The 26,632-nt window shown below is 46.8% G+C and overlaps 1 protein-coding gene across 1 annotated transcript; it reads left to right on the top strand.

The window, feature by feature from the left end:
- Positions 1-948: 948 nt before the first annotated feature.
- LOC123083398 (patatin-like protein 2) lies at positions 949-4,154 on the top strand. The gene is made up of 5 exons (XM_044505449.1): positions 949-1,158; positions 1,234-1,415; positions 2,781-2,958; positions 3,051-3,212; positions 3,485-4,154. Exons 1-5 carry the CDS (start codon positions 952-954, stop codon positions 4,028-4,030), a joined length of 1,275 nt encoding a protein of 424 aa, XP_044361384.1. The 5' UTR covers positions 949-951; the 3' UTR covers positions 4,031-4,154.
- Positions 4,155-26,632: the final 22,478 nt, after the last annotated feature.

The following is a 26,632-nucleotide window of genomic DNA, read 5'->3' as shown; positions in this document are numbered from 1 at the left end:
AATAAAAACTCCACTTCAGTCGCCTCTCTGCCACTCCACTTTTGATCCCCTCCAAACCCATTTGATGGCCGGCGACCAAAGCAGCATCCCTGTCTCTGGTGTGGAATCCGGCTCCTACGACGACAGACCAAGCCTACTGCATGAAGTGAAGCTCGACGATGTGACGGAGGTCGCCCTTCATGACAGCGGAGACGGATGCGTGATGCCTCCGGTGCAAGAATGCAAGGACTCGGCATCGAGTTGTCGAAGCATGAGGCAAACAAGGGTGTGGCGGCGAAGGCGAAGGCGGCCCGCCTGCTCTGCAGGCTGTTGGGCAAAAGGCGCAACTCTGACTCCGATCTAACGGACGGCTTCACCTCCAGCTCCGACGACGACGCACCTCCGCACGTCGACGCCTACATGGAGGAGGGGCACAGCCGCGACGACGACCGGAAGGGGAAGAGGCCAGCGAGGAAATCATGATTTCCTCCGCCCTTCCCCGTTCTATTTATAATTTTATATGTTATCTATGTTTTAAGTACTTTGTAGTATGGATTTGCACTGTCCACCGGTGAACTCTGCTGAACTATGCTCCTTTTGTCCGGCGATGAAACGCGATGAACTACGTGTTGATCATGTTTTACGTAGCGTTGTATGGTTTTGAGGTTTCAGATACGATGGACGCAGGTGCGAAAGCAAAAATATGAGGCGACGCCCGAGCAATGCTGATGCATCCGCGGGCGTTTGAGGGCCTGAATTTGCCATGTCTTGCTGTAGATGCTTTAACACCTCACTACACTTTTGACTTTTCCTAGCTACCTAGCGAGAGACCCAGGATGGAATGTAAGCCGTTTTAGATCGTTATATCCATGCATCCGCGCGAGAGTATAAATATGTTGCACATATACGCATCGACCAACCCAACTAACTACACCGATCGATCATCAGTGACAAAGCTAGTAGCTAGTGAGGATGCGACGGCCGGAGCAGAGCAACGGCCCCCTGACCCTGCAGAACCCGGCGAGGCGGGCGCTCAGCGGCCGCGTGCCATCGCTCGCCACTCCCAAGTCGCCGCCGCCGGCGTACGGGAGCATCGTTACCGTGCTGAGCATCGACGGCGGCGGCGTCCGCGGCATCATCCCCGGGACTATCCTAGCTTTCCTCGAAGAAAAGCTCCAGGTAACTCAGTGCTCTGACCTGCATCACCCTGCTGCTTGCGCCTACTGCTGATGGACCGTCTCTATCTCTATACAGGAGTTTGATGGACCGGACGCGAGGATCTCAGACTACTTCGACGTGATGGCCGGGACGAGCACCGGAGGGTTGGTGACGGCCATGCTCACCGCGCCCAACGCCGACGGCCGTCCGCTCTTCGCCGCCAAGGACATCAATCACTTCTACATGGAACACTGCCCAAATATCTTCCCACCGGTCAGGTCAGCAAGTCTATATTTTTTTTATACATGATATTTTATTGATTTATAATATACAGGCAAAACTAAGATGTATGCACGCAACTGCGAGTGAGTCCATATACTATATATAATCAGCATAACCCGCTAATATTATATTATATTATTATTATAAAAGTTATTATTATATCAGCATCATACACATGAATTATACTAGAGGATAATGAGCGCTTCGTCGCGCTATTCTTTATTTAGGGGTCTAGTTGTCTTGGGTTTTAACTATGTTATGGTGGTATTTTTTCATTCACATATTTTGATGGGGATGCTGCTGGAGAACTTTTTTTTTCTGAGAAGAGAGTAGAGTTGTTTGGTGCGGGGTTATGGTGTCCATACACATTTCTATCTTGCTGTGATCGTGTGCGAGACTTTTGGGACGGCCCACGAAGCTCCCGCTCAGCTCAGCTCCCACCTCAACTTGCTTGCCTAGCTTTTTTTTTCTGTCGCTCCACTGCTATCGTACAGTAAGCTTGCTATCATTTTATATTTGAAAAACTCATTAAATTTAAAGATGTTCACGTATTTTTTTAAAATATCTTGGATTTTTAGAAATGTTCCAAATTTGACAAACATGAATTGTAAAAAATGTTCAGATATTTATAATATTTTAGTAGATTTGGAAAATATGTTCACGAATGTGAAATAAAGGTCACATACTAAAAAATACAAGCTGCAGAAATGTTCATGAACATTTAAAATATGAATAAATTTACTTATTTCTTGGATTTATGAAAATGTTAACAATTTTTTAAAGTGTTCACATATTTTAATAAATTTTCATGAATTCAAATCTGAAAAACTAAAACAAGGAAAAAGAATAATAAAAGAATAAACAAACATGAGCCATCAACTAACAACACGTACGGTTATGTGTGGGGCCAGCTATCCCACTACCACGGCCCCTTGAGTCACCGGGGGCTCCAAATCTAGAGAGCTTAATACGTTAAGTATTTTTAAAAATGTTCCAAAACAAAAGATCGTTAACTGTAAACAAATTTTGGGATATTTATAAAATATTCATGGATTTAAAATAATATTCAGAAATTTTAAATAAAGTTTACAAATTTTAAAAATATCCACAAACTTTAATAATGTTCATGAACTTTAGAAATATTCATGAATTAATTTATTATTGAATTTACAAAGATGTTCATATTTTTTAAAATTTCACAAAATAAAGGTCAATAAAGATAAAATTTCAAAATAATTAAAAGAAAAAACAAACAGGAAGCAACAACGCACAATCTTATGCGCGGATCCAGTGACCCCCACAAACAGTGAGGCACCTGGATGTTCAAAATCTATCTTAAGAGGTATCAACCATGTTTGTAGCAAAGGGCCTTTCGGATTGTTCAAGAGCATGACCGGACCCAAGTACGACGGTGAGCACCTCCGCTCAGTCATCAAGGAGATGCTCGGGGACACACGAGTCGATCAGACGCTTTCAAACATTGTGATCCCCACCTTCGACATAAAGCTCCTGCAGCCTACAATCTTCTCAACTTACGATGTATGTGATGAACAGAACCCAATGGGGTTACGTCCGTGTCTCACTCTATCTCTCTCTGCTCGCATAGCTAATTACCTCATTAAAATGTACAGGCCATGAAGGATGTCTCCAAGAATGCTCTTCTATCAGATGTCTGCATCGGCACGTCTGCCGCACCGACATATCTCCCCGGCCACCATTTTGAAACGAAGGATGAGGACGGTAAGCCACGAGCCTTCAACCTCATCGACGGAGGCGTCGCGTCAAACAATCCGGTGAGTTGTGCATGCATGTCAACTCGAACGACAATGAATGTGATTGAGGCTGGATGAGACTTTGCTACGTCTATTAATTAGGCTTATAAATACTCTGCTCTGTCAAAACTCATTAATTAGTTCATCACTTATCTATAATTAGCACTATGTTTGTATATTGTCCGTCAACCCACCCTACTTGCATCCCAACTGCTAACCTATGTGGTATGATTATGTGTTTTGGTATCAAAGTATTGTTCTCCGTCTAATATTTTAAAATGGCATGGGTACAGACGTTGTTGGCAATGACCGACGTGAGCAAGCAAATCTTGATGGGAAACCCTGACTTCTTTCCTATCAAGCCGGCGGACTACGGCAAGTTCATGATCCTTTCATTGGGCACTGGAGCGGCTAAGATCGAGGAGAAGTTTGACGTTGCCCAGTGCAGCAAGTGGGGCGTCCTCGGGTGGCTCTACAACAGGGGTGCCACTCCCATCATCGACAGCTTCAGCCAGGCTAGCACCGACCTCGTCGACATCCATGCCTCTGTGCTTTTCCAGGCGCTTCACTGCGAGAAGCGCTACCTCCGGATCCATGACGATGGGCTCAATGGTGAAACAGCCTCTGTCGACGTGTCCACGCCGGAGAACCTCAACAGGCTCGTTGACATTGGCAAGTCGTTGCTGAAGAGGCAGGTGTGCAAGGTGAACGTCGAAACCGGCAAGAACGAGCCTGACTCGAAGAATAGGGGCACCAACGAGGAGGAGCTGATCTATTTCGCACGAATGTTATCGGAAGAGCGCAAAGCCAGGCTTCTCAAGGAGGGCAATCTAGCTTGAGACTTGATATATGAACATCCCACCGCCCTAGAGTTGGAGGGTGCCGTGAGTGCTAATGTTTATACCTCGCCAAAAAAGAGAGGGCTAATGTTTATACATGTTGATTTTCTGTAGATATAAACACGGGAACAATGCCACTGTCCGAGTAGGAGTAGAAGTAATCACTGAATTCTAGTTGCTATGTATATGCATGTGTTCTAAGACATGCTGTGAGTTGCATAAGAATAAACGACGTGCATGCCACCTCTAGTATTTATACTTAGATACTAAAGATACTGAAATTCTTAATTATTTTTACTTCATTTTTTCTTTCTTATCCTTTTCTAGGCTGAGAAAGTTCGGATTTCCATGTTGGGATTGGTTACTAGCTTTGATATAATTTTTTTTGAGAACTCGTGGGCGGATTAATGAGCTGCTCGGCTCGCTAAGCTTACCGAGCAAAAAAAAAACCTGATCGGCTCTGTTCATTTGAATCTCGTTAAGCTCATGTGCCCCCACGATCAGTCGTTAATAGACTGCAATGTGTTACGGTCTACGGGATGAGAGTATGAGTGTGATTTTTATGAAGTAATATGGCGGCCACAAGAGGTGACGCGCTAATTTGCTGCATCCTATGGGATGACTTGCGTAAGTCAGATTGAATTGATGGGTTGAGGTGCCAAGAAAATGTTGTCATTTATGATAAGAACTAGATGGTGTCCCGCGCGTTGCTGCGGAATACTATAGTTCATTTGACGTGTGAATGTTGGCCCTGAGTGTTGATTCACATCACAACTCCATGGAAATAAAGAAGCCCCCAGTCACATATTGTTTGCTTGAATGCAACATCATCAAACAAAACTAACAAATTACAGTCGATCATTCTATCACCATTACACTCCAACAGGAACAAATAAGGTACTAATCTACTATATCTAAATAGGAGCCTACTGAAAATGCTTTAAAAATACTCTGTTTCTCCACTGTTTGCGGTGGGTCAATTGCAAACTCAGTGAAAGAGCTTTTTTGCCAGAACCTAAGGTTGTAGCCTTACACCTAGAGGACTTAATACCATGCTAGGCACACTTCCTGAAAATACTAAAAAGAACATGAGATAAATACTAACTGGAATATATCAACAAAATCTGAAAGATGATGAAGAAACGTACCTAATGTCTAATGTTTACCAGTTTAGCGAATAGCATGTATGTTTCAAAAGGATAATGCAACATAGTTGTAGGGTCGCAGCTGAAGGCCATATTTCCGCAAAGCAAACTAAGAAAACGACTCGATACAATCAAGTGTTAGGATCAAACAAAATTGTGGAAACTATACCTGCTTCATAGTTCAAATATTTGATAAGTACTTCATGGAGAAAAAGTACGGTATCATCCTTGTCCAGTTTTCACCAGTCCCAGTAATGTCTTAAGGAACATGCCCTGAAAATTACCGTTAAACAAATAAGTACTTCATGGAGAAAAAGTACAGGCATTAGAAGAAAAGTCAGTATACACATATGCTATCCATGCATTTTGATACAGCTCGCGTTAGACAGGCTTCTGAAATGATTTTTTTCATATCCTGAAAACACTAATCTATATTCAATACGAAATTATGGTTTGCATTCACAGTTCTACTTATAAATTGTGGTGAAGAGAAAGCAGAATCATTATCAAATTTCAACCCACTTACAATTGTCCTTGGATCGCTATGTGTTTCTGTTGTTGGCTGATCTGTGAATCCCATGGTCGACCTCGAATGGGGCCAGGGAAGCCAAGTCGCCAACAACAGCGTAGCAGGAAGTCCATAAGAAGTCCTGAGATCTAGCAAGAGCAGCCTAGCAGGAAGCCATGGAGCAAAAGCGGCCCAAAGACACCAAAAAGGCTACCAGTTTTCCAGTCTGGCCTGTTCTGTTGACAAAGTTGCACGGTGCTCTGCAAGGAGCAGGATAGATCAGACGGAGCAGAAAACTCAGTGTCAACGAAGATGGAGCGCCCAGGCGGCGCCTTGGTCCAGCCGCCGAGCAGGCCGTGGCCATAGACGTCGGAGAGCCGCTTGATGCACCAGAGGTCGTCGGCGCTGAGGTGCGCCAGAGCGGCACGCCAACATGAACGGACTTGATAGAACGACCTCGGTGGTCACCACCCGCAGCTGCAACGTTGGGTCATGTTGTGCTCGTGCCGCTCCAACCTTTGCGCCCTTGGCCGGTGCCGCCCAGGTCATATAGGAACGCAAAGTTCTATTGAAGCTCGAGCTTCACGGTACCTACAATCACAGACATCGAAGTCCATCGAGATGTGTGCCAATTTCTGAGCGATGCAGAACATTTGTAGTATCATTGCGTTGGGGTTTGACTCGGTGTGTGCAGAGCGTCCAGTGCTAGGCCATAGGTGCGACATGCATCCTGGCCCACATGAACCTAGCCGTCTGCAGTATGCCTCTCTCTGTCTCCTAACTGGCGTGCAACACTCTTCAGTGAGAGAGGTTTTAGTGTCAGAGAGAGTAGAGGGCTTTTTTTTATTGTGAGAGATGAGAGAAAAGGTAGGAGAGAGAACGTGGTATTCTTCACTGTGATTGAAAGAGATTATACGAGAGAGAATGTGTTCCATGAGACGTGAGAAAAGAAAAGAAATGAACATATAGAGAGAGAAAAGAACTAGACTGCTCTTTTGGAATGGAGTCACAGGCTAGAGAAGGGGCAGGCCGTGTCAGATGGATAGGATCTCTCCCATGTGTGAACAGTGCCTATGCGGCCTCCCTCTACAGCTCTGTCACATGCAGCTCTCAGTCGCATATATTTTTCTCTTAAAAACTGTCACGGTCACACACAAGTCAAATACATGTCGGAGAAAGAGCATTTATCTGTCTGACAAAGCTACTTTTTTTCTAAACACGACACATATCTCGATGCATATGACTATAGTCTGAACGGTCATGGAGCTCAGTCTACAAAAAACCACACTCGGATCCTAAACGGCACAAGTGGTTCCGGGTGGAGGGTATCTGGATCAGAGCCACGAGCCGCTCGCTATCGCCGCCGGTTCATGAACATTTTTATTCTTTACAGAAACTTTTCTTTGACCAAATAAAAATTCATGAATTTTATTATTTTCTTTGTAAAATTCATGAACATTTCTTTTTTTGAAATTTTTTTATTTTCATTTTTAGAAACTTTTTCTGTTTACTTTTATATTTTCTAAAACAAAATTTTCGTTGGAAAAAATCTGCCTAGAAAAACTATTTGAAATCTGCCCAAAATCTGGACAAATAATAAAAAATAAAATAAAAAAAGCAGCTGGTCCGGCGCGCGGCTGCGACCTCGGCCCAGCGGCCCCCCGCGCCCGCCCGCGGTGGCTGGCCTGGTCCGGCTCCACATTCGGCCCAAAAGCCCAGGGCGAGGCTAGGGCTTCGATCTCAGCCCTTCGATTGCATCGAACGATCCAGCAAATTTTCGCTCGAAAAAAACGAGAACCCCCCCCCCCCGATCCGAAAACCTAGCCCCATTCTCTCGATTCTTCTTTCCCTCTTCGTCCCTCTAGTCGCCCGCGACGGCGACGGCGCCGAGGGCCACCGCGCCGCTCTCGGCCGCCGGCGACGGCCACCTCGTCGCGCCTCTTTTTCCCTTCCTTTCCTCTCTCCATTTCTCCCTCCGCCTCCAGCGACAGAGAAAGAGAGGGAGACGCGCGGTCGAGCCCTCCTCTGCTCCTGTTGAAGACCATGACGATGGAGGAAAGGGCTTCGCCCCGGCCGCCCGCAACGGCGATGAACGTCACCGCGCCGCGCGAGCCCTCTTTTCTTCCCCTTCTTTTTCTTCTTATCCACCACCGCTTACAGCAACACACAGAGAGAGATGTTGCGGCTTTCCGATGCGGCGCCCCCGCTGACCCCTTTGACGGCATGCGCGAGCACCTCGAGGGTGAACGCGCCGCCGTCAAACGGCTCTCTGGTGGTGCCCTTTGCCCCTGTGGGGTGAGTTCTTCTTCCGAACGGCTCGACTTGCCGATGCCCGTCCGGATCGAGAGGAACGGCGCGGCCTTGCGGCAGCGCTACTTTTTTCGGTGAGGATTCGTTCTTTGCCCTGTCGATTAGGGTTCCAGGGGAGGGGTTTCTTTTCCGAGATTAGAACTCCGTTTCCTTTTCCTACCAAAAAATCCTAAACCAATCTGGCCGATACCATTGATAGGTCCTTTAGATCGTGTAGGCTTAGGGATTTGCAGTAGTTCTACCTTCTCCTTGTCTCGAGGAGCTCCCGGTGCCAGTGGTGAACGGAGGGGAGCTTAGCGTGGAGGTCGACGGTGAAGTGGCTGGTGGCTCTTCCCATCGCTTCAGCGCCTCCTTTCGATCGAACTAGGGTTAGGAGTGGGGAACAGTGGCAGCGGCGAACCTCGTACCTTGTGTTGTGGTCCCCATCTCCTCTATATGGCACTGCGCGACAGGGGCCCACCAGCCTTGCTTGGGCTGGATGCCCCTGATCAGGGCGTGAGTCAAGGGTTCAATGGGCCGTTGGGCCCATTTGGGAAGAGATCAATCTAACACAATCTTCGAGAGAGCCCTCTGGAAAATTCAATGCGTTCCAAGGGTCCACCATTTCATATGGAGATTCGCACATAACAGCCATCCTATGTTCAGGAATATTGTACGAATTGGGGTCGAGTTGGATGCTAGATGCTTGATGTGTTGTAACGCCCCGATAATTAAGCTATAGTAATTCTCGGCTAATGATGCCATGTCATCATTTTTACTATTGCTAATCTCGTTTAGATTCAAGACGGTTCAAAATTCAAATTTTAAAACAGAGTCAAAAATAAAAGTTTTCAAGTGTCAAAACAAAAATGTTCAAACTGTGGCAAATAATTGATAAGTATTGTTGGTGAAGAAATCAAATTTTTGTAAAAGGTTTAAGTGCTCAAAAATAATAAAAATAGTGGCTTAAACGATTATTTAAATGCCATTTATAATTTCTAAAAATAGCAAACTACTTTTAATAAAGTCCAAACATTTTGTGACAAAGGGTTAAACTAAAACCTTAATTTAGGTTTGGGTCTCATTTGTTTTAAATGAACTAAAAGTATAAAAAAAACCTAAACGAAACAACCCCCCAAAACCCCCTGGGCCAACTGGCCCAACTAGCCAACAGCTAAGCCGACCAATTCAACCGGCCCAGCCGGCCCGGCCCCTCCTGCCATCTCCTTTCCCTGTTCCCCGACCAGGGTCGGAACAGGGGCGCGTTCCCGCCCGACCACCTCGCCGGCACCAACGCCGGGAGGGGATAAGGCCGCCACGCCCCCGCCTCCTCGGTTTCTTCTCCCACTCACCCCCTGCTGCCCCTCTCGGCCCCTGCGCCTCCCCTCCCCTCAGATCCACCTCGCCGCTTCCTCCTTCCCCACCGCATCCGAGCACCGCCATGGACTCGCCACCGTGAAACGCGCGGCCACAGCCATCGCCTCGCCTCGCCAATGTGTCCGTCGTCTCCATCGGCGTCTTCCTCGTCGACCGGTGGCCGCAGCTGGAGCTCGGAGGCGCTGCTGCACCGGTTCCCCTTCTTCCACATCTCCGGTCGCCGCCGCTCATCCCCAACTCCGGCCACGCCCTCTGCTGCTACTAAACCCCCAAGGGCCACCGTGTGTGCCGCTCGGTGAGCCCCTCCCCCGCTTCATCCCCTCTCTTTCTTGACCCCATTCGCAAGTTGAACACGTCGCCCCAAACTTGCCCAAGCGCGTCGCGGCACGCGCTCGTCGCCGGCAGCCGTCCGGTGACCATTTGGTCCTGGGCTCGTGCCCTTTGTGCTCGCACGCGCACATAGGAGCCTCCTGGCCATTTTGCGCACTTACCAATGCACCGCATCGCCGTTCCCTCTCGCGGACGAACGCCGGCATCCGCCGCGCTGCTCGCCGCCATCGCTACATGGCATCTCTGGCCACGGTATCACTACCGTTCGACGCGGCTTCGTCTCTGCGTTTCAACGCACCCCGCCCCGCGATGAACCTGTCGGGGAACGTTGCAGAAAATTAAAATTTTCCTACGGTTTCACCAAGATCTATCTATGAGTTCATCTAAGCAACGAGTCAAGGGAGTGAGTTTGCATCTACATACCACTTGTAGATCGAGTACGGAAGCGTTCGAGGGAGTGGTGATGATGGAGTTGTTCCCAACGTGATTCCGATCACCGATGACCAAGCGCTGAAAGGACAGCACCTCCGCGTTCAACACACGTACGGGACGATGGCGTCTCCTCCGTCTTGATCCAGCAAGGATGAAGGAGAGGTTGAGGAAGACAACTCCAATGGCAGCACGACGGCGTGGTGCAATTGGTACAGCAGTTCTCCGACAGGGCTTCGCCAAGCTCGTACGGAGAAAGAGAGGTGTTGGGGAGGGGAGGGGCTGCGCCTTCAATTGTGTGTTGCAGCCCTCCCCTCACCCCTCTATATATAGGAGGAGAGGGCAAGGGGGGCCGGCCATCTAGGGGAAACCCTAGATGGGGCGGCGGCCAAAGGGGAGGAGGAAAAAGGGTGGCTTGCCCCCCAAGCTAGGGGGGCGCCCCCTTTGCCCCTTAGGGTTTCCCCTCCCCAAGCCCTAGCCGCATGGGCCTAGGTGGGGAGGCGCGCCCAGCCCACCAGGGGCTGGCTCCCTCTCCCACGCAGCCCATGTGGCCCCCCGGGAGGGGTGGCCCCTCCCGGTGGACCTCCGGAACCCTCCCGGTGGCCCCGGTACATTACCGGTATAACCCCGAAACTTTCCGGAGTCCGTTTAACCACTTTCCATATATAAATCTTTACCTCCGGACCATTCCAGAACTCCTCGTGACGTCCGGGATCTCATCCGGGACTCCGAACAACATTCGGTGATCACATACTTGTCTTCCTAATAACCCTAGCGTCATCGAACCTTAAGTGTGTAGACCCTACGGGTTCGGGAGACATGCAGACATGACCGAGACGACCTCAGGTCAATAACCAACAGCGGGATCTGGATACTCATGTTGGCTCCCACATGCTCCTCGATGTTGTCATCGGATGAACCACGATGTCAAGGGTTCAAGCAACCCCGTATTCTATTCCCTTTGTCAGACGGTATGTTACTTGCCCGAGACTCGATCGTCAGTATCCCAATACCTCGTTCAGTCTCGTTACTGGCAAGTCACTTTACTCGTACCGTAATGCATGATCCCGTGACCAGACACTTGGTCACTTTGAGCTCATTATGATGATGCACTACCGAGTGGGCCCAGTGATACCTCTCCGTAATACGGAGTGACAAATCCCAGTCTCGATCCGTGTCAACCCAACAGACACTTTCGGAGATACCTGTAGTGCACCTTTATAGTCACCCAGTTACGTTGTGACGTTTGGTACACCCAAAGCACTCCTACGGTATCCGGGAGTTACACGATCTCATGGTCTAAGGAAGAGATACTTGACATTGGAAAAGCTCTAGCAAAACGAACTACACGATCTTGTGCCATGCTTAGGATTGGGTCTTGTCCATCACGTCATTCTCCTAATGCGTGATCCCGTTGCCAATGACATCTGATGTCCATAGTCAGGAAACCATGACTATCTATTGACCAACGAGCTAGTCAACTAGAGGCTTACTAGGGATGTATTGTAGTCTATGTATTCACACGTGTATTACGATTTTCGGATAATACAGTTATAGCATGAATAAAAGACAATTATCATGAACATGGAAATATAATAATAATGCTTTTATTATTGCTTCTAGGGCATATTTCCAACAGTCTCCCACTTGCACTAGAGTCAATAATCTAGTTACATTGTGATGAATCGAACACCCATAGAGTTCTGGTGTTGATCATGTTTTGCCCGCGAGAGAGGTTTAGTCAACGGATCTGCGACATTCAGATCCGTATGCACTTTACAAATTTCTATGTCTCCATCTTGAACATTTTCACGGATGGAGTTGAAGCGACGCTTGATGTGCCTAGTCTTCTTGTGAAACCTGGGCTCCTTTGCAAGTGCAATAGCTCCAGTGTTGTCACAGAAGAGTTTGATCGGCCCCGACGCATTGGGTATGACTCCTAGGTCGGTGATGAACTCCTTCACCCAAATTGCTTCATGTGCTGCCTCCGAGGCTGCCATGTACTCCGCTTCACATGTAGATCCCGCCACGACGCTCTGCTTGTAGCTGCACCAGCTTACTGCTCCACCATTCAACATATACACGTATCCGGTTTGTGACTTAGAGTCATCCAGATCTGTGTCGAAGCTAGCGTCGACGTAACCCTTTACGACGAGCTCTTCGTCACCTCCATAAACGAGAAACATGTCCTTTGTCCTTTTCAGGTACTTCAGGATATTCTTGACCGCTGTCCAGTGTTCCTTGCCGGGATTACTTTGGTACCTTCCTACCAAACTTACGGCAAGGTTTACATCAGTTCTGGTACACAGCATGGCATACATAATAGATCCTATGGCTGAGGCATAGGGGATGACACTCATCTCTTCTTCATCTTTTGCCGTGGTCGGGCATTGAGCCGAGCTCAATCTCACACCTTGCAATACAGGCAAGAACCCTTTCTTGGACTGATCCATTTTGAACTTCTTCAAAATCTTATCAAGGTATGTGCTTTGTGAAAGACCTATGAGGCGTCTCGATCTATCTCTATAGATCTTGATGCCTAATATATAAGCAGCTTCTCCAAGGTCCTTCATTGAAAAACTTTTATTCAAGTAGGCCTTAATGCTGTCCAAGAGTTCTATATCATTTCCCATCAAAAGTATGTCATCTACATACAATATGAGAAATGCTATAGAGCTCCCACTCACTTTCTTGTAAACGCAGGCTTCTCCATAAGTCTGCATAAACCCAAACGCTTTGATCATCTCATCAAAGCGAATGTTCCAACTCCGAGATGCTTGCACCAGCCCATAAATGGAACGCTGGAGCTTGCATACTTTGTCAGCATTCTTAGGATCGACAAAACCTTCTGGCTGCATCATATACAACTCTTCCTTAAGATATCCGTTAAGGAACGCTGTTTTGACGTCCATCCGCCATATCTCATAATCATAGTATGCGGCAATTGCTAACATGATTCGGACGGACTTAAGCTTCGCTACGGGTGAGAATTTCTCATCGTAGTCAATCCCTTGAACTTGTCGATAACCCTTAGCGACAAGTCGAGCTTTATAGACGGTAACATTACCATCCACGTCTGTCTTCTTATTAAAGATCCACTTGTTTTCTATCGCTCGCCGATCATCGGGCAAGTCTGTCAAAGTCCATACTTTGTTTTCATACATGGATCCTATCTCGGATTTCATGGCTTCGAGCCATTTGTTGGAATCCGGGCCCGCCATCGCTTCTTCATAGTTCGAAGGTTCACCGTTGTCTAACAACATGATTTCCAGGACAGGGTTGCCGTACCACTCTGGTGCGGAACGTGTCCTAGTGGACCTACGAAGTTCAGTAGCAACTTGATCCGAAGTACCTTGATCATCATCATTAATTTCCTCTCCAGTTGGTGTAGGCATCACAGGAACATTTTCCTGAGCTGCACTACTATCCCGTTCAAGAGGTAGTACTTCATCGAGTTCTACTTTCCTCCCACTTACTCCTTTCGAGAGAAACTCTTTTTCCAGAAAGGTTCCGTTCTTGGCAACAAAGATCTTGCCTTCGGATCTAAGGTAGAAGGTATACCCAAGGGTTTCCTTAGGGTATCCTATGAAGACGCATTTTTCCGACTTGGGTTCGAGCTTTTCAGGTTGAAGTTTCTTGACATAAGCATCGCATCCCCAAACTTTTAGAAACGACAGCTTAGGTTTCTTCCCAAACCATAATTCATACGGTGTCGTCTCAACGGATTTAGACGGTGCCCTATTTAAAGTGAATGTAGCTGTCTCTAGAGCGTATCCCCAAAAGATAGCGGTAAATCGGTAAGAGACATCATAGATCGCACCATATCCAATAGAGTGCGATTACGACGTTCGGACACACCGTTACGCTGAGGTGTTCCAGGCGGCGTGAGTTGTGAAACGATTCCACATTTTCTTAAGTGTGTGCCAAATTCGTGACTTAAATATTCTCCTCCACGATCTGATCGTAAGAATTTTATCTTTCGGTCACGTTGATTCTCTACCTCATTCTGAAATTCCTTGAACTTTTCAAAGGTCTCAGACTTGTGTTTCATCAAGTAGACATACCCATATCTACTCAAGTCATCTGTGAGAGTGAGAACATAACGATATCCTCCGCGAGCCTCAACACTCATTGGACCGCACACATCGGTATGTATGATTTCCAATAAGTTGGTTGCTCGCTCCATTGTTCCGGAGAACGGAGTCTTGGTCATCTTGCCCATGAGGCATGGTTCGCATGTGTCAAATGATTCATAATCCAGAGACTCCAGAAGTCCATCAGCATGGAGCTTCTTCATGCGCTTGACACCAATGTGACCAAGGCGGCAGTGCAACAAGTATATGGGACTATCGTTATCAACTTTACATCTTTTGGTATTCACACTATGAATATGTGTAACATTACGTTCGAGATTCATTAAGAATAAACCATTGACCATCGGAGCATGACCATAAAACATATCTCTCATATAAATAGAACAACCATTATTCTCGGATTTAAATGAGTAGCCATCTCGTATTAAACGAGATCCTGATACAATGTTCATGCTCAAACTCGGCACTAAATAACAATTATTGAGATTTATAACTAATCCCGTAGGTAAATGTAGAGGTAGCGTGCCGACGGCGATCACATCGACTCTGGAACCATTCCCGACGCGCATCGTCACCTCGTCCTTCGCCAGTCTCCGTTTATTCCGCAGCTCCTGCTGTGAGTTACAAATATGAGCAACGACACCGGTATCAAATACCCAGGAGTTATTACGAGTACTGGTAAGGTACACATCAATTACATGTATATCAAATATACCTTTAGTGTTGCCGGCCTTCTTGTCCGCTAAGTATTTGGGGCAGTTCCGCTTCCAGTGGCCCTTCCCTTTGCAATAAAAGCACTCTGTCTCAGGCTTTGGTCCATTCTTTGACTTCTTCTTCCCGGCAACTTGCTTACCGGGCGTGGCAACCTCTTTGCCGTCCTTCTTGAAGTTCTTCTTGCCCTTGCCCTTCTTGAACTTAGTGGTCTTATTGACCATCAACACTTGATGTTCTTTCTTGATTTCAACCTCTGCTGACTTCAGCATTGAGAATACTTCGGGAATGGTCTTCACCATCCCCTGCATATTGTAGTTCATCACAAAGCTCTTGTAGCTTGGTGGGAGCGACTGAAGGATTCTGTCAATGACCGCCTTGTCCGGGAGGTTTATGTCCAGCTGGGACAGGCGGTGATGCAACCCAGACATTTTGAGTATGTGTTCACTGACAGAACTGTTTTCCTCCATCTTACAACTATAGAACTTGTCGGAGACTTCATATCTCTCGACCCGGGCATGAGCTTGAAAAACTAGTTTCAGCTCCTCGAACATCTCATATGCTCCGTGTTGCTCAAAACGCTTTTGGAGCCCCGGTTCTAAGCTGTAAAGCATGCCGCACTGAACGAGGGAGTAATCATCAGCACGAGATTGCCAAGCGTTCATAACGTCTTGGTTCTCTGGGATGGGTGCTTCACCTAGCGGTCCATCTAGGACATATTGTTTCTTGGCAGCTATGAGGATGATCCTCAGGTTCCGGACCCAGTCCGCATAGTTGCTGCCATCATCTTTCAGCTTGGTTTTCTCTAGGAACGCGTTGAAGTTCATGGTGACATGAGCGTTGGCCATTTGATCTACAAGACATATTATGCAAAAGTTTTAGACTAAGTTCATGATAATTAAGTTCATCTAATCAAATTAAAATGAACTCCCACTCAGATAAGACATCCCTCTAGTCATCTAAGTGTTACACGATCCGAGTCGACTAGGCCGTGTCCGATCATCACGTGAGACGGACTAGTCATCGTCGGTGAACATTCTCATGTTGATCGTATCTTCCATACGACTCGTGTTCGACCTTTCGGTCTCCGTGTTCCGAGGCCATGTCTGTACATGCTAGGCTCGTCAAGTTAACCCTAAGTGTTTCTGCGTGTGTAAATCTGTCTTACACCCGTTGTATGTGAACGTAAGAATCCATCACACCCGATCATCACGTGGTGCTTAGAAGCGACGAACTGTAGCAACGGTGCACAGTTAGGGGAGAACACTTCTTGAAATTGTTGTAAGGGATCATCTTATTTACTACCGTCGTTCTAAGTAAACAAGATGCATAAATATAATAAACATCACATGCAATTATATAATAGTGACATGATATGGCCAATATCATATAGCTCCTTTGATCTTCATCTTCGGGGCTCCATGATCATCCTGTCACCGGCATGACACCATGATCTCCATCATCATGATCTCCATCACTGTGTCTTCATGAAGTTGTCACGCCAACGACTACTTCTACTTCTATGGCTAACGCGTTTAGCAATAAAGTAAAGTAAGTTACATGGCGTTCTTCAATGACACGCAGGTCATACAAAATAAAGACAACTCCTATGGCTCCTGCCGGTTGTCATACTCATCGACATGCAAGTCGTGATTCCTATTACAAGAACATGATCTCATACATCACAATGTGTCATTCATCATTCATCACAACTTGGCCATATCACATCACATGACAATTGCTGCAAAAACAAGTTAGACGTCCTCTAATTGTTGTTGCATCTTTTACGTGGCTGCAATTGGGTTCTAGCAAGAATGTTTTCTTACCTACGAATAACCACAACGTGATTTTGTCAACTTCTATTTACCCTTCATAAGGACCCTTTTCATCGAATCCACTTCAACTAAAGTGGGAGAGACAGACACCCGCCAGCCACCTTATGCAACTAGTGCATGTTAGTCGGTGGACCGGTCTCACGTAAGCGTACGTGTAAGGTTGGTCCGGGCCGCTTCATCCCACAATACCGCTGAAGCAAGATACGACTAGTAACGGCAAGCAAGTTGACAAGATCTACGCCCACAACAAAATTGTGTTCTACTCGTGCAAAGAGAACTACGCATAGACCTAGCTCATGATGCCACTGTTGGGGAACGTTGCAGAAAATTAAAATTTTCCTACGGTTTCACCAAGATCTATCTATGAGTTCATCTAAGCAACGAGTCAAGGGAGTGAGTTTGCATCTACATACCACTTGTAGATCGAGTACGGAAGCGTTCGAGGGAGTGGTGATGATGGAGTCATTCCCAACGTGATTCCGATCACCGATGACCAAGCGCTGAAAGGACAGCACCTCCGCGTTCAACACACGTACGGGACGACGGCGTCTCCTTCGTCTTGATCCAGCAAGGATGAAGGAGAGGTTGAGGAAGACAACTCCAATGGCAGCACGACGGCGTGGTGCAATTGGTACAGCAGTTCTCCGACAGGGCTTCGCCAAGCTCGTACGGAGAAAGAGAGGTGTTGGGGAGGGGAGGGGCTGCGCCTTCAATTGTGTGTTGCAGCCCTCCCCTCACCCCTCTATATATAGGAGGAGAGGGCAAGGGGGGCCGGCCATCTAGGGGAAACCCTAGATGGGGGCGGCGGCCAAAGGGGAGGAGGAAAGGGGTGGCTTGCCCCCCAAGCTAGGGGGGCGCCCCCTTTGCCCCTTTAGGGTTTCCCCTCCCCAAGCCCTAGCCGCATGGGCCTAGGTGGGGAGGCGCGCCCAGCCCACCAGGGGCTGGCTCCCTCTCCCACGCAGCCCATGTGGCCCCCTGGGAGGGGTGGCCCCTCCCGGTGGACCTCCGGAACCCTCCCGGTGGCCCCGGTACAATACCGGCATGCCCCCGAAACTTTCCGGAGTCCGTTTAACCACTTTCCATATATAAATCTTTACCTCCGGACCATTCCAGAACTCCTCGTGACGTCCGGGATCTCATCCGGGACTCCGAACAACATTCGGTAATCACATACTTGTCTTCCTAATAACCCTAGCGTCACCGAACCTTAAGTGTGTAGACCCTACGGGTTCGGGAGACATGCAGACATGACCGAGACGACCTCAGGTCAATAACCAACAGCGGGATCTGGATACCCATGTTGGCTCCCACATGCTCCTCGATGTTGTCATCGGATGAACCACGATGTCAAGGGTTCAAGCAACCCCGTATTCTATTCCCTTTGTCAGACGGTATGTTACTTGCCCGAGACTCGATCGTCGGTATCCCAATACCTCGTTCAGTCTCGTTACCGGCAAGTCACTTTACTCGTACCGTAATGCATGATCCCGTGACCAGACACTTGGTCACTTTGAGCTCATTATGATGATGCACTACCGAGTGGGCCCAGTGATACCTCTCCGTAATACGGAGTGACAAATCCCAGTCTCGATCCGTGTCAACCCAACAGACACTTTCGGAGATACCTGTAGTGCACCTTTATAGTCACCCAGTTACGTTGTGACGTTTGGTACACCCAAAGCACTCCTACGGTATCCGGGAGTTACACGATCTCATGGTCTAAGAAAGAGATACTTGACATTGGAAAAGCTCTAGGAAAACGAACTACATGATCTTGTGCTATGCTTAGGATTGGGTCTTGTCCATCACGTCATTCTCCTAATGACGTGATCCCGTTGCCAATGACATCTGATGTCCATAGTCAGGAAACCATGACTATCTATTGACCAACGAGCTAGTCAACTAGAGGCTTACTATGGACGTATTGTAGTCTATGTATTCACACGTGTATTACGATTTCCGGATAATACAGTTATAGCATGAATAAAAGACAATTATCATGAACAAGGAAATATAATAATAATGCTTTTATTATTGCCTCTAGGGCATATTTCCAACAGAACCGTGCCCCGCAGCCTCGCCATCGAACTCGCCGAGCCTCGGCATCCGCCCGACATCGTCGCCGGCGACTATTTCGGCCACCCCCGCCTTCGTGCTCCCCTCCATCAGATGCGGCGCGAAGAGGCCGTTCTAGAGAGCCTAGCTGCGCCCGTTTTCGGCCATCGTGGCGAAATCCCGAGGCTCGCCGGCGCCCTTTGCCGTGTTTTGGCTCACCCGGGCAACTCCGGCACCAGCGCCGACCTGGCTGGGTGGGCCCCACCCCTGGGTCATTTCCAGTGGGCCATGGGTGTCCCGTTGACTGGGTTGACCATGTCAACGTGCTGATTGGGCAGCCCAATGGCACTGACATGGGGGCCCCACCACGTAATTAAACTAACTAAAACATTTTTATAAATAAGATTAACTAGTTAACCTAAACAGTCACTAACTTGTGGGGCCCTACTACTAATTAACTCTGTCTAATTAAAATAAACCTCTGATTAGCCCCACTGTCTATGACGAGTGGGCCCCAATGGTCAGATTTCACCCAGTCAACCGCCCTGTTGATCAATGACCTCAGCATTGCATCATGATGACATCAGCATACACTATTTTGGATAATGTTAGAATTAAATAGATAAATAAATTCAGAAAATGATTAAAACTTTAGAAAAACATAGAAAATAAACAGTAGCTCAGATGAAAATACTTCGTACATGAAAGTTGCTCAGAATGACGAGACGAATCCGAATACGCAGCCCGTTCGTTAGCCACGCGTCCCTAGCATAGTTACCTTGATGTCTGGACACACAGTTACCTTGACTTTACTGGAGACCGTTATGAAAGTCGGGCGGGCCCGAAGAGCACCCGTGCGATGTGACGGTGGCGGCTGGCTGTTTAGTGTTATCACCCGGGAGGGGATGATAGCTCCAGACTTGTCCTGATAGCCGTCGCTTCTTTTAATAATGCACTAACAGGTTTGGGTATTTGTTATGAGTTGGCCTTTGGCCTATACGCACTAACCACCACGCGAGAATAGTTATGGGCCTCGACTTCGTAGTATCAGCCGAAGCTTTGTCAGACGTCCAGTTCAGCATCGTGGGCCTGTCGGGCCAGTGCCATCCAGTATGAGGTGGTGCTCGTCCCGGCTCGTCGCACAACGACCCGGAGTGCTGCGGGCGATGGGCCCAAGACCCCGGAGTGCTTAGGATGTAGACCGGCGGGGACCTCTCTGCTGAGCCTAGGTAGGGCTGCGACGTGTTGATCTTCCGAGGCCGGGCATTGACCCCAGAAAGGTGTGTCCGGCCAGAGTGATCGAGCGTGTTAGGTAACGTGGTGCACCCTTGTAGGGAAGATTATCTATTAATAGTTGTTTCCACGGTAACGGACGTTCAGACTTATATCCTGATCTTATACAACTAAGAATGGATACTTGAGATATGTGGCTCCGGGATTGCTTTCTCGCAGGGAGTCAAGGAAGGATCTCTGGGCATTAATGTTACAACATGTTTGTTAATTAAACTGCTATTCGTTACTCTCCTACATGCTACAAGATGCTTGGAGCTGCTTGAAGATGCTAGTCTTCGATAGCCTAGGCCTTCCCCCTCTATTCTAGCATTCTGCAGTTCAGTCCACGGATACAAACCTTCCAGTTGATACCAATGCATACTTAGCATAGATCTGATGCTTGCGAGTACTTTGGATGAGTATTCACGGTTGCTTTGCTCCCCCTTTCCCCCTTCTTTCTTCTTTCTGGCTGTTGCAACCAGATGGTGGATCCCAAGAGCCAGATGCTACCCCCGCCGACTACTACTACTACCCCGAGGGTGCTACTACTACGTGGAGCCCGCCGATGACAAGGAGTAGTTAGGAGGTCCCAGGAAGGAGGCCTTGCCTCTTCGATCGTTGATGTTTGTGCTAGCCTTCTTAAGGCAAAACTTGTTTAACTTATGTCTGTACTCAGATATTGTTGCTTCCGCTGACTCGCTTGTGTATCGAGCTTATGTATTCGAGCCCTCGAGGCCCCTGGCTTGTAATATGAAGCTTGCATGTCTTTATTTTGTGTTTAGAGTTGTGTTGTGATATCTTCCTGTGAGTCCCTGATCTTGATCGTACACGTTTGCGTGTATGATTAGTGTACGATTGAATCGGGGGCGTCACAATCATAGGCAATTTGAGGATGGGGCCCATCTTTTTCTGCGCTGCAAGGAGGTGAAGAAAATATGGAGGAGCATGCTACGTCTTGAGCTTGCGTTGGTTTTCCTTGAAGAAGAAAGGGTGATGCAGCAATACTAGCGTAAGTATTTCCCTCAGTTTTTGAGAACCAAGGTATCAATCTAGTAGGAGGCTCCTCAAAAGTACCACGCACCTACACAAACAAACAAGAACTCGCAACCAACACAATAAAGGGGTTGTCAATCCCTTCAAGGCCACTCGCGAAAATGAGATCTGATAGAGATAATATGATAAGATAAATATATTTTTGGTATTTTATAATATAGATTAGAAAAGTAAAGATGCAAATAAAAGTGTATTGAAAGCTTATATGATAAGAGATAGACCCGAGGGCCATAGGTTTCACTAGTGGCTTCTCTCAAGATAGCATAAGTATTACGGTGGGTGAACAAATTACCGTCGAGCAATTGATAGAAAAGCGAATAATTATGAGATTATCTAGGCATGATCATGTATATAGGCATCACGTCCGTGACAAGTAGACCGACTCCTGCCTGCATCTACTACTATTACTCCACACATCGACCGTTATCCAACATGCATCTAGAGTATTAAGTTCATAAAGAACAGAGTAACGCATTAAGAAAGATGACATGATGTAGAGGGATAAACTCATGCAATATGATATAAACCCCATCTTTTTATCCTCGATGGCGACAATACAATACGTGCCTTGCCTGTTGGGGAACGTTGCAGAAAATTAAAAAATTTCCTACGGTTTCACCAAGATCCATCTATGAGTTCATCTAGCAACGAGTCAAGGGAGAGTGATTGCATCTACATACCACTTGTAGATCGCGTGTGGAAGCGTTCAATGGAACGGGGTTGATGGAGTCGTACTCGCCGTGATTCAGATCACCGATGACCTAGTGCCGAACGGACAACACCTCCGCGTTTAACACACGTACGGAGCGGATGACGTCTCCTCCTTCTTGATCCAGCAAGGGGGAAGGAGAGGTTGATGATGATCCAGCAGCACGACGGCGTGGTGGTGGATGCAGCAGAACTCTAGCAGGGCTTCGCTAAGCAACTACGGGAGGAGGAGGAAGTGTTGCAGGGAGGAGGGAGGCGCCAGGGCTTATTGGTGCAGCCACCCCTCCCTCCCCTCCCTTTATATAGGTGCAAAAGAGGGGGGAGGGTGCAGCCTTGCCCCTTCCTCCAAGGAAGGGGTGCGGCCAAGAGGGGGGAGGAGTCCATCCTCCCCAAGGCACCTCGGAGGTGCCTTCCCCCTTTAGGACTCTTCCCTCCCAAGTCTCCTTGGCGCATGGGCCCTTTTGGGGCTGGTGCCCTTGGCCCATATAGGCCAAGGCGCACCCCCTACAGCGCATGTGGCCCCCCGGGGCAGGTGGACCCCCCCGGTGGACCCCCGGACCCCTTTCGGCACTCCCGGTACAATACCGATAATGCCCGAAACTTTTCCGGCGACCAAAATAAGACTTCCTATATATAAATCTTTACCTCCGGACCATTCTGGAACTCCTCGTGACGTACGGGATCTCATCCGGAACTCCGAACAACATTTGGTTTGCTGCATACTCATATTCATACAACCCTAGCGTCACCGTACCTTAAGTGTGTAGACCCTACGGGTTCGGGAGACACGCAGACATGACCGAGACGGCTCTCGGGTAATAACCAACAGCGGGATCTGGATACCCATGTTGGCTCCCACATGCTCCTCGATGATTTCATTGGATGAACCACGATGTCGAGGATTCAAACAACCCCGTATACAATTCCCTATGTCAATCGATATTTTGCTTGCCCGAGATTCGATCGTCGGTATCCCAATACCTCGTTCAATCTCGTTATCGGCAAGTCACTTTACTCGTACCGTAATGCATGATCCCGTGACCAAACACTTGGTCACTTTGAGCTCATTATGATGATGCACTATCGAGTGGGCCCAGTGATACCTCTCCGTCATACGGAGTGACAAATCCCAGTCTCGATCCGTGTCAACCCAACAGACACTTTCGGAGATACCTGTAATGCACCTTTATAGTCACCCAGTTACGTTGTGACGTTTGGTACACCCAAGGCACTCCTACGGTATCCGGGAGTTACACGATCTCATGGTCTAAGGAAGAGATACTTGACATTGGAAAAGCTCTAGCAAAACGAACTACACGATCTTGTGCTATGCTTAGGATTGGGTCTTGTCCATCACATCATTCTCCTAATGATGTGATCCCTTATCAATGATATCCAATGTCCATAGTCAGGAAACCATGACTATCTGTTGATCAACGAGCTAGTCAACTAGAGGCTTACTAGGGACATGGTGTTGTCTATGTACCCACACATGTATCTGAGTTTCCTTTCAATACAATTATAGCATGGATAATAAACGATTGTCATGAACAAAGAAATATACTAATAACTAATTTATTATTGCCTCTAGGGCATATTTCCAACAGTCTCCCACTTGCACTAGAGTCAATAATCTAGTCCACATCGTCATGTGATTAACACTGATAGGTCACATCGCCATGTGCCCAACATCCAAAGAGTTTACTAGTGTCTGTAAACTAGTTCACATCATCATGTGATTAAGACTCAATTAGTTCTGAGGTTTGAACATGTTTTGCTTGTGAGAGAGGTTTTAGTCAACGGGTCTGAACCTTTCAGATCCGTGTGTGCTTTGCAAATTTCTAGGTCATATTGTAAACGTTGCTTCCACGCTCCACTTGGAGCTATTCCAAATGGTTGCTCCACTATACGTATCCGGTTTGCTACTCAGAGTCACTCGGATAGGTGTTAAAGCTTGCACCGACGTAACCCTTTACGCCAAACTCTTTATCACCTCCATAATCGAGAAACATGTCCTTATTTACTCCAAGGACAATTTTGACCGCTGTCCAATGATCCATTCCTGGATCATTCTTGTACCCCTTGACTGACTCATGGCAAGGCACACTTCCGGTGCGGTACACAGCATAGCATACTGTAGCCTACGTCTAAGGCATAGGGGACGACCTTCGTCCTTTCTCTCTTTTCTGCCGTGGTCGAGCTTTAAGTCTTAACTTCATACCTTACATCTCAGGCAAGAACTCCTTCTTTGACTGATCCATCTTGAACACCTTCAAGATCATGTCAAGGTATATGCTCATTTGAAAGTACCATTGAGCGGTTTTGATCTATCCTTATAGATCTTGATGCTCAATGTTCAAGTAGCTTAATCCAGGTTTTCACTTGAAAAACACTTTTCAAATAACCCTATATGCTTTACAGAAAATTCTACATCATTTCTGATCATCAATATGTCAACGACATATACTCATCAGAAATTCTATAGTGCTCCCACTCACTTCTTTGGAAATACAAGGTTCTCATAAACTTTGTATAAACCCAAAAAAAATTGATCATCTCATCAAAGCACACATTCCAACTCCGAGATGCTTACTCCAGTCCTTAGAAGGATTGCTGGAGTTTTGCATATTTGTTAGCGTTCTTCAGGATTGTCAAAACCTTCTGGTTGTATCACATACAACCTTTCCTCAAGAAAACTGTCAAGGAAACAATGTTTTGACATTCTATCTACAAGATTTCATAAATGATGCAGTAACTGCTAATCCATTTCCAACAGACTCTTAGCATCGCTACGAGTGAGAAAGCCTCACTGTAGTCAACTCCTTGAACTTGTCGGAAAACATCTTAACGACAAGTCGAGCTTTCTTAATGGTAATTCTTACCATCATTGTCTGTCTTCCTTTCAAAATCCATCCGTACCCAATGACCTTACGACCATCAAGTATTTCTTCCAAAGTCATGGAACCGTTCTCGGATTTTATGGCCTCGAGCCATTCGTCGGAATCCGGGCCCACCATCGCTTCTCCATAGCTCGTAGGTTCATTGTTGTCTAGCAACATGACCTCTAAGACAGGATTGCGTACCACTCTGAAGTAGTACGCATCCTTGTCACCCTACGAGGTAGGTTAGTGACTTGATCCGAAACTTCATGATCACTATCATAAGCTTCTACTTCAATTGGTGTAGGTGCCACGGGAACAACTTCCTGTGCTCTGCTACACACTAGTTGAAGTGACGGTTCAATAACCTCATCAAGTCTTCACCATCCTCCCACTCAATTCTTTCGAGAGAAACTTTTCCTCGAGAAAGGACCCGTTTCTAGAAACAATTACTTTTGCTTCCGGATCTGAGATAGGAGGTATACCCAACCATTTTGGGTATCCTATGAAGATGTATTTATCCGTTTTGGGTTCGAGCTTAGCACGATGAAACTTTTTCACATAAGCGTCGCAACCCCAAACTTTTAAGAAACGACAACTTAGGTTTCTCCAAACCATAGTCCAAACGGTGTCGTCTCAACGGAATTACATGGAGCCCTATTAAAGTGAGTGTGGTTGTCTCTAATGCCTAACCCATGAACGATAGTGGTAATTCGATAAGAGACATCATGGTACGCACCATATCCAATAGGGTGCAACTATGATGTTTGGACACACCATCACACTATGGTGTTCCAGGCGGTATTAATTGTGAAACAATTTCCATAATGTCTTAATTGTGTGCCAAAGCTCGTAACTCAGATACTCATCTCTATGATCATATCATAGACATTTTATCCTTTTGTCACGATGATCTTTCAACTTCACTCTGAAATTACTTGGACCATTCAATAATTCAGACTTGTGTTTCATCAAGTAAATATACTCAACATCTACTCAAATCATCTGTGAAGTAAGAACATAACGATATTCACTGCATGCCTCAACACTCATTGGACTGCACACATCAAAATGTGTTACTTCCAACAAGTTGCTATCTTGTTCCATCTAACTGAAAAATGAGGCTTTTCAGTCATCTTGCCCATGTGGTATGATTTGCATATCTCAAGTGATTCAAAATCAAGTGAGTCCAAACGATCCATCTGCATGGAGTTTCTTCATGCGTATACACCAATAGACATGGTTCGCATGTCTCAAACTTTTCAAAAACGAGTGAGTCCAAAGATCCATCAACATGGAGCTTCTTCATGCGTTTTACACCAATATGACTTACATGGCAGTGCCATAAGTAAGTGGTACTATCATTACTATCTTATATCTTTTGGCATGAAGATGTGTATGACTACGATCGAGATTTCAATAAACCATTCATTTTTAGGTGCAAGACCATTGAAGGTATTATTCAAATAAACAGAGTAACCATTATTCTCCTTAAATGAATAACCGTACTGCGATAGACATAATCCAATCATGTATATGCTCAACGTAAACACCAAATATCGATGGTAGAGGGAGCATGTGATGCTTGATCACATCAACCTTGGAAACACTTCCAACACATATCGTTAGCTCACCTTTAGCTAGTCTCCGTTTATTCCGTAGCTTTTATTTCAAGTTACTAACACTTAGCAACCAAACCGGTATCTAATACCGTGGTGCTACTAGGAGTACTAGCAAAGTACACATTAACGTAATGTATATCCAATATACTTCTATCGACCTTGCCTGCCTTCTTATCTACCAAGTATCTAGAGTGGTTCTGCTTCAGTGTCTGTTCCTCTCATCACAGAAGCACTTAGTCTCGGGTTTGGGTTCAACTTGGGTTTCTTCACTGGAGTAGCAACTGATTTGCCGTTT

This window comes from Triticum aestivum, chromosome 4A (assembly GCF_018294505.1).
Source record: "Triticum aestivum cultivar Chinese Spring chromosome 4A, IWGSC CS RefSeq v2.1, whole genome shotgun sequence".
NCBI classification, from domain to species: Eukaryota; Viridiplantae; Streptophyta; class Magnoliopsida; order Poales; family Poaceae; genus Triticum; species Triticum aestivum.
This window is presented reverse-complemented; position numbering and strand designations above follow the sequence as displayed.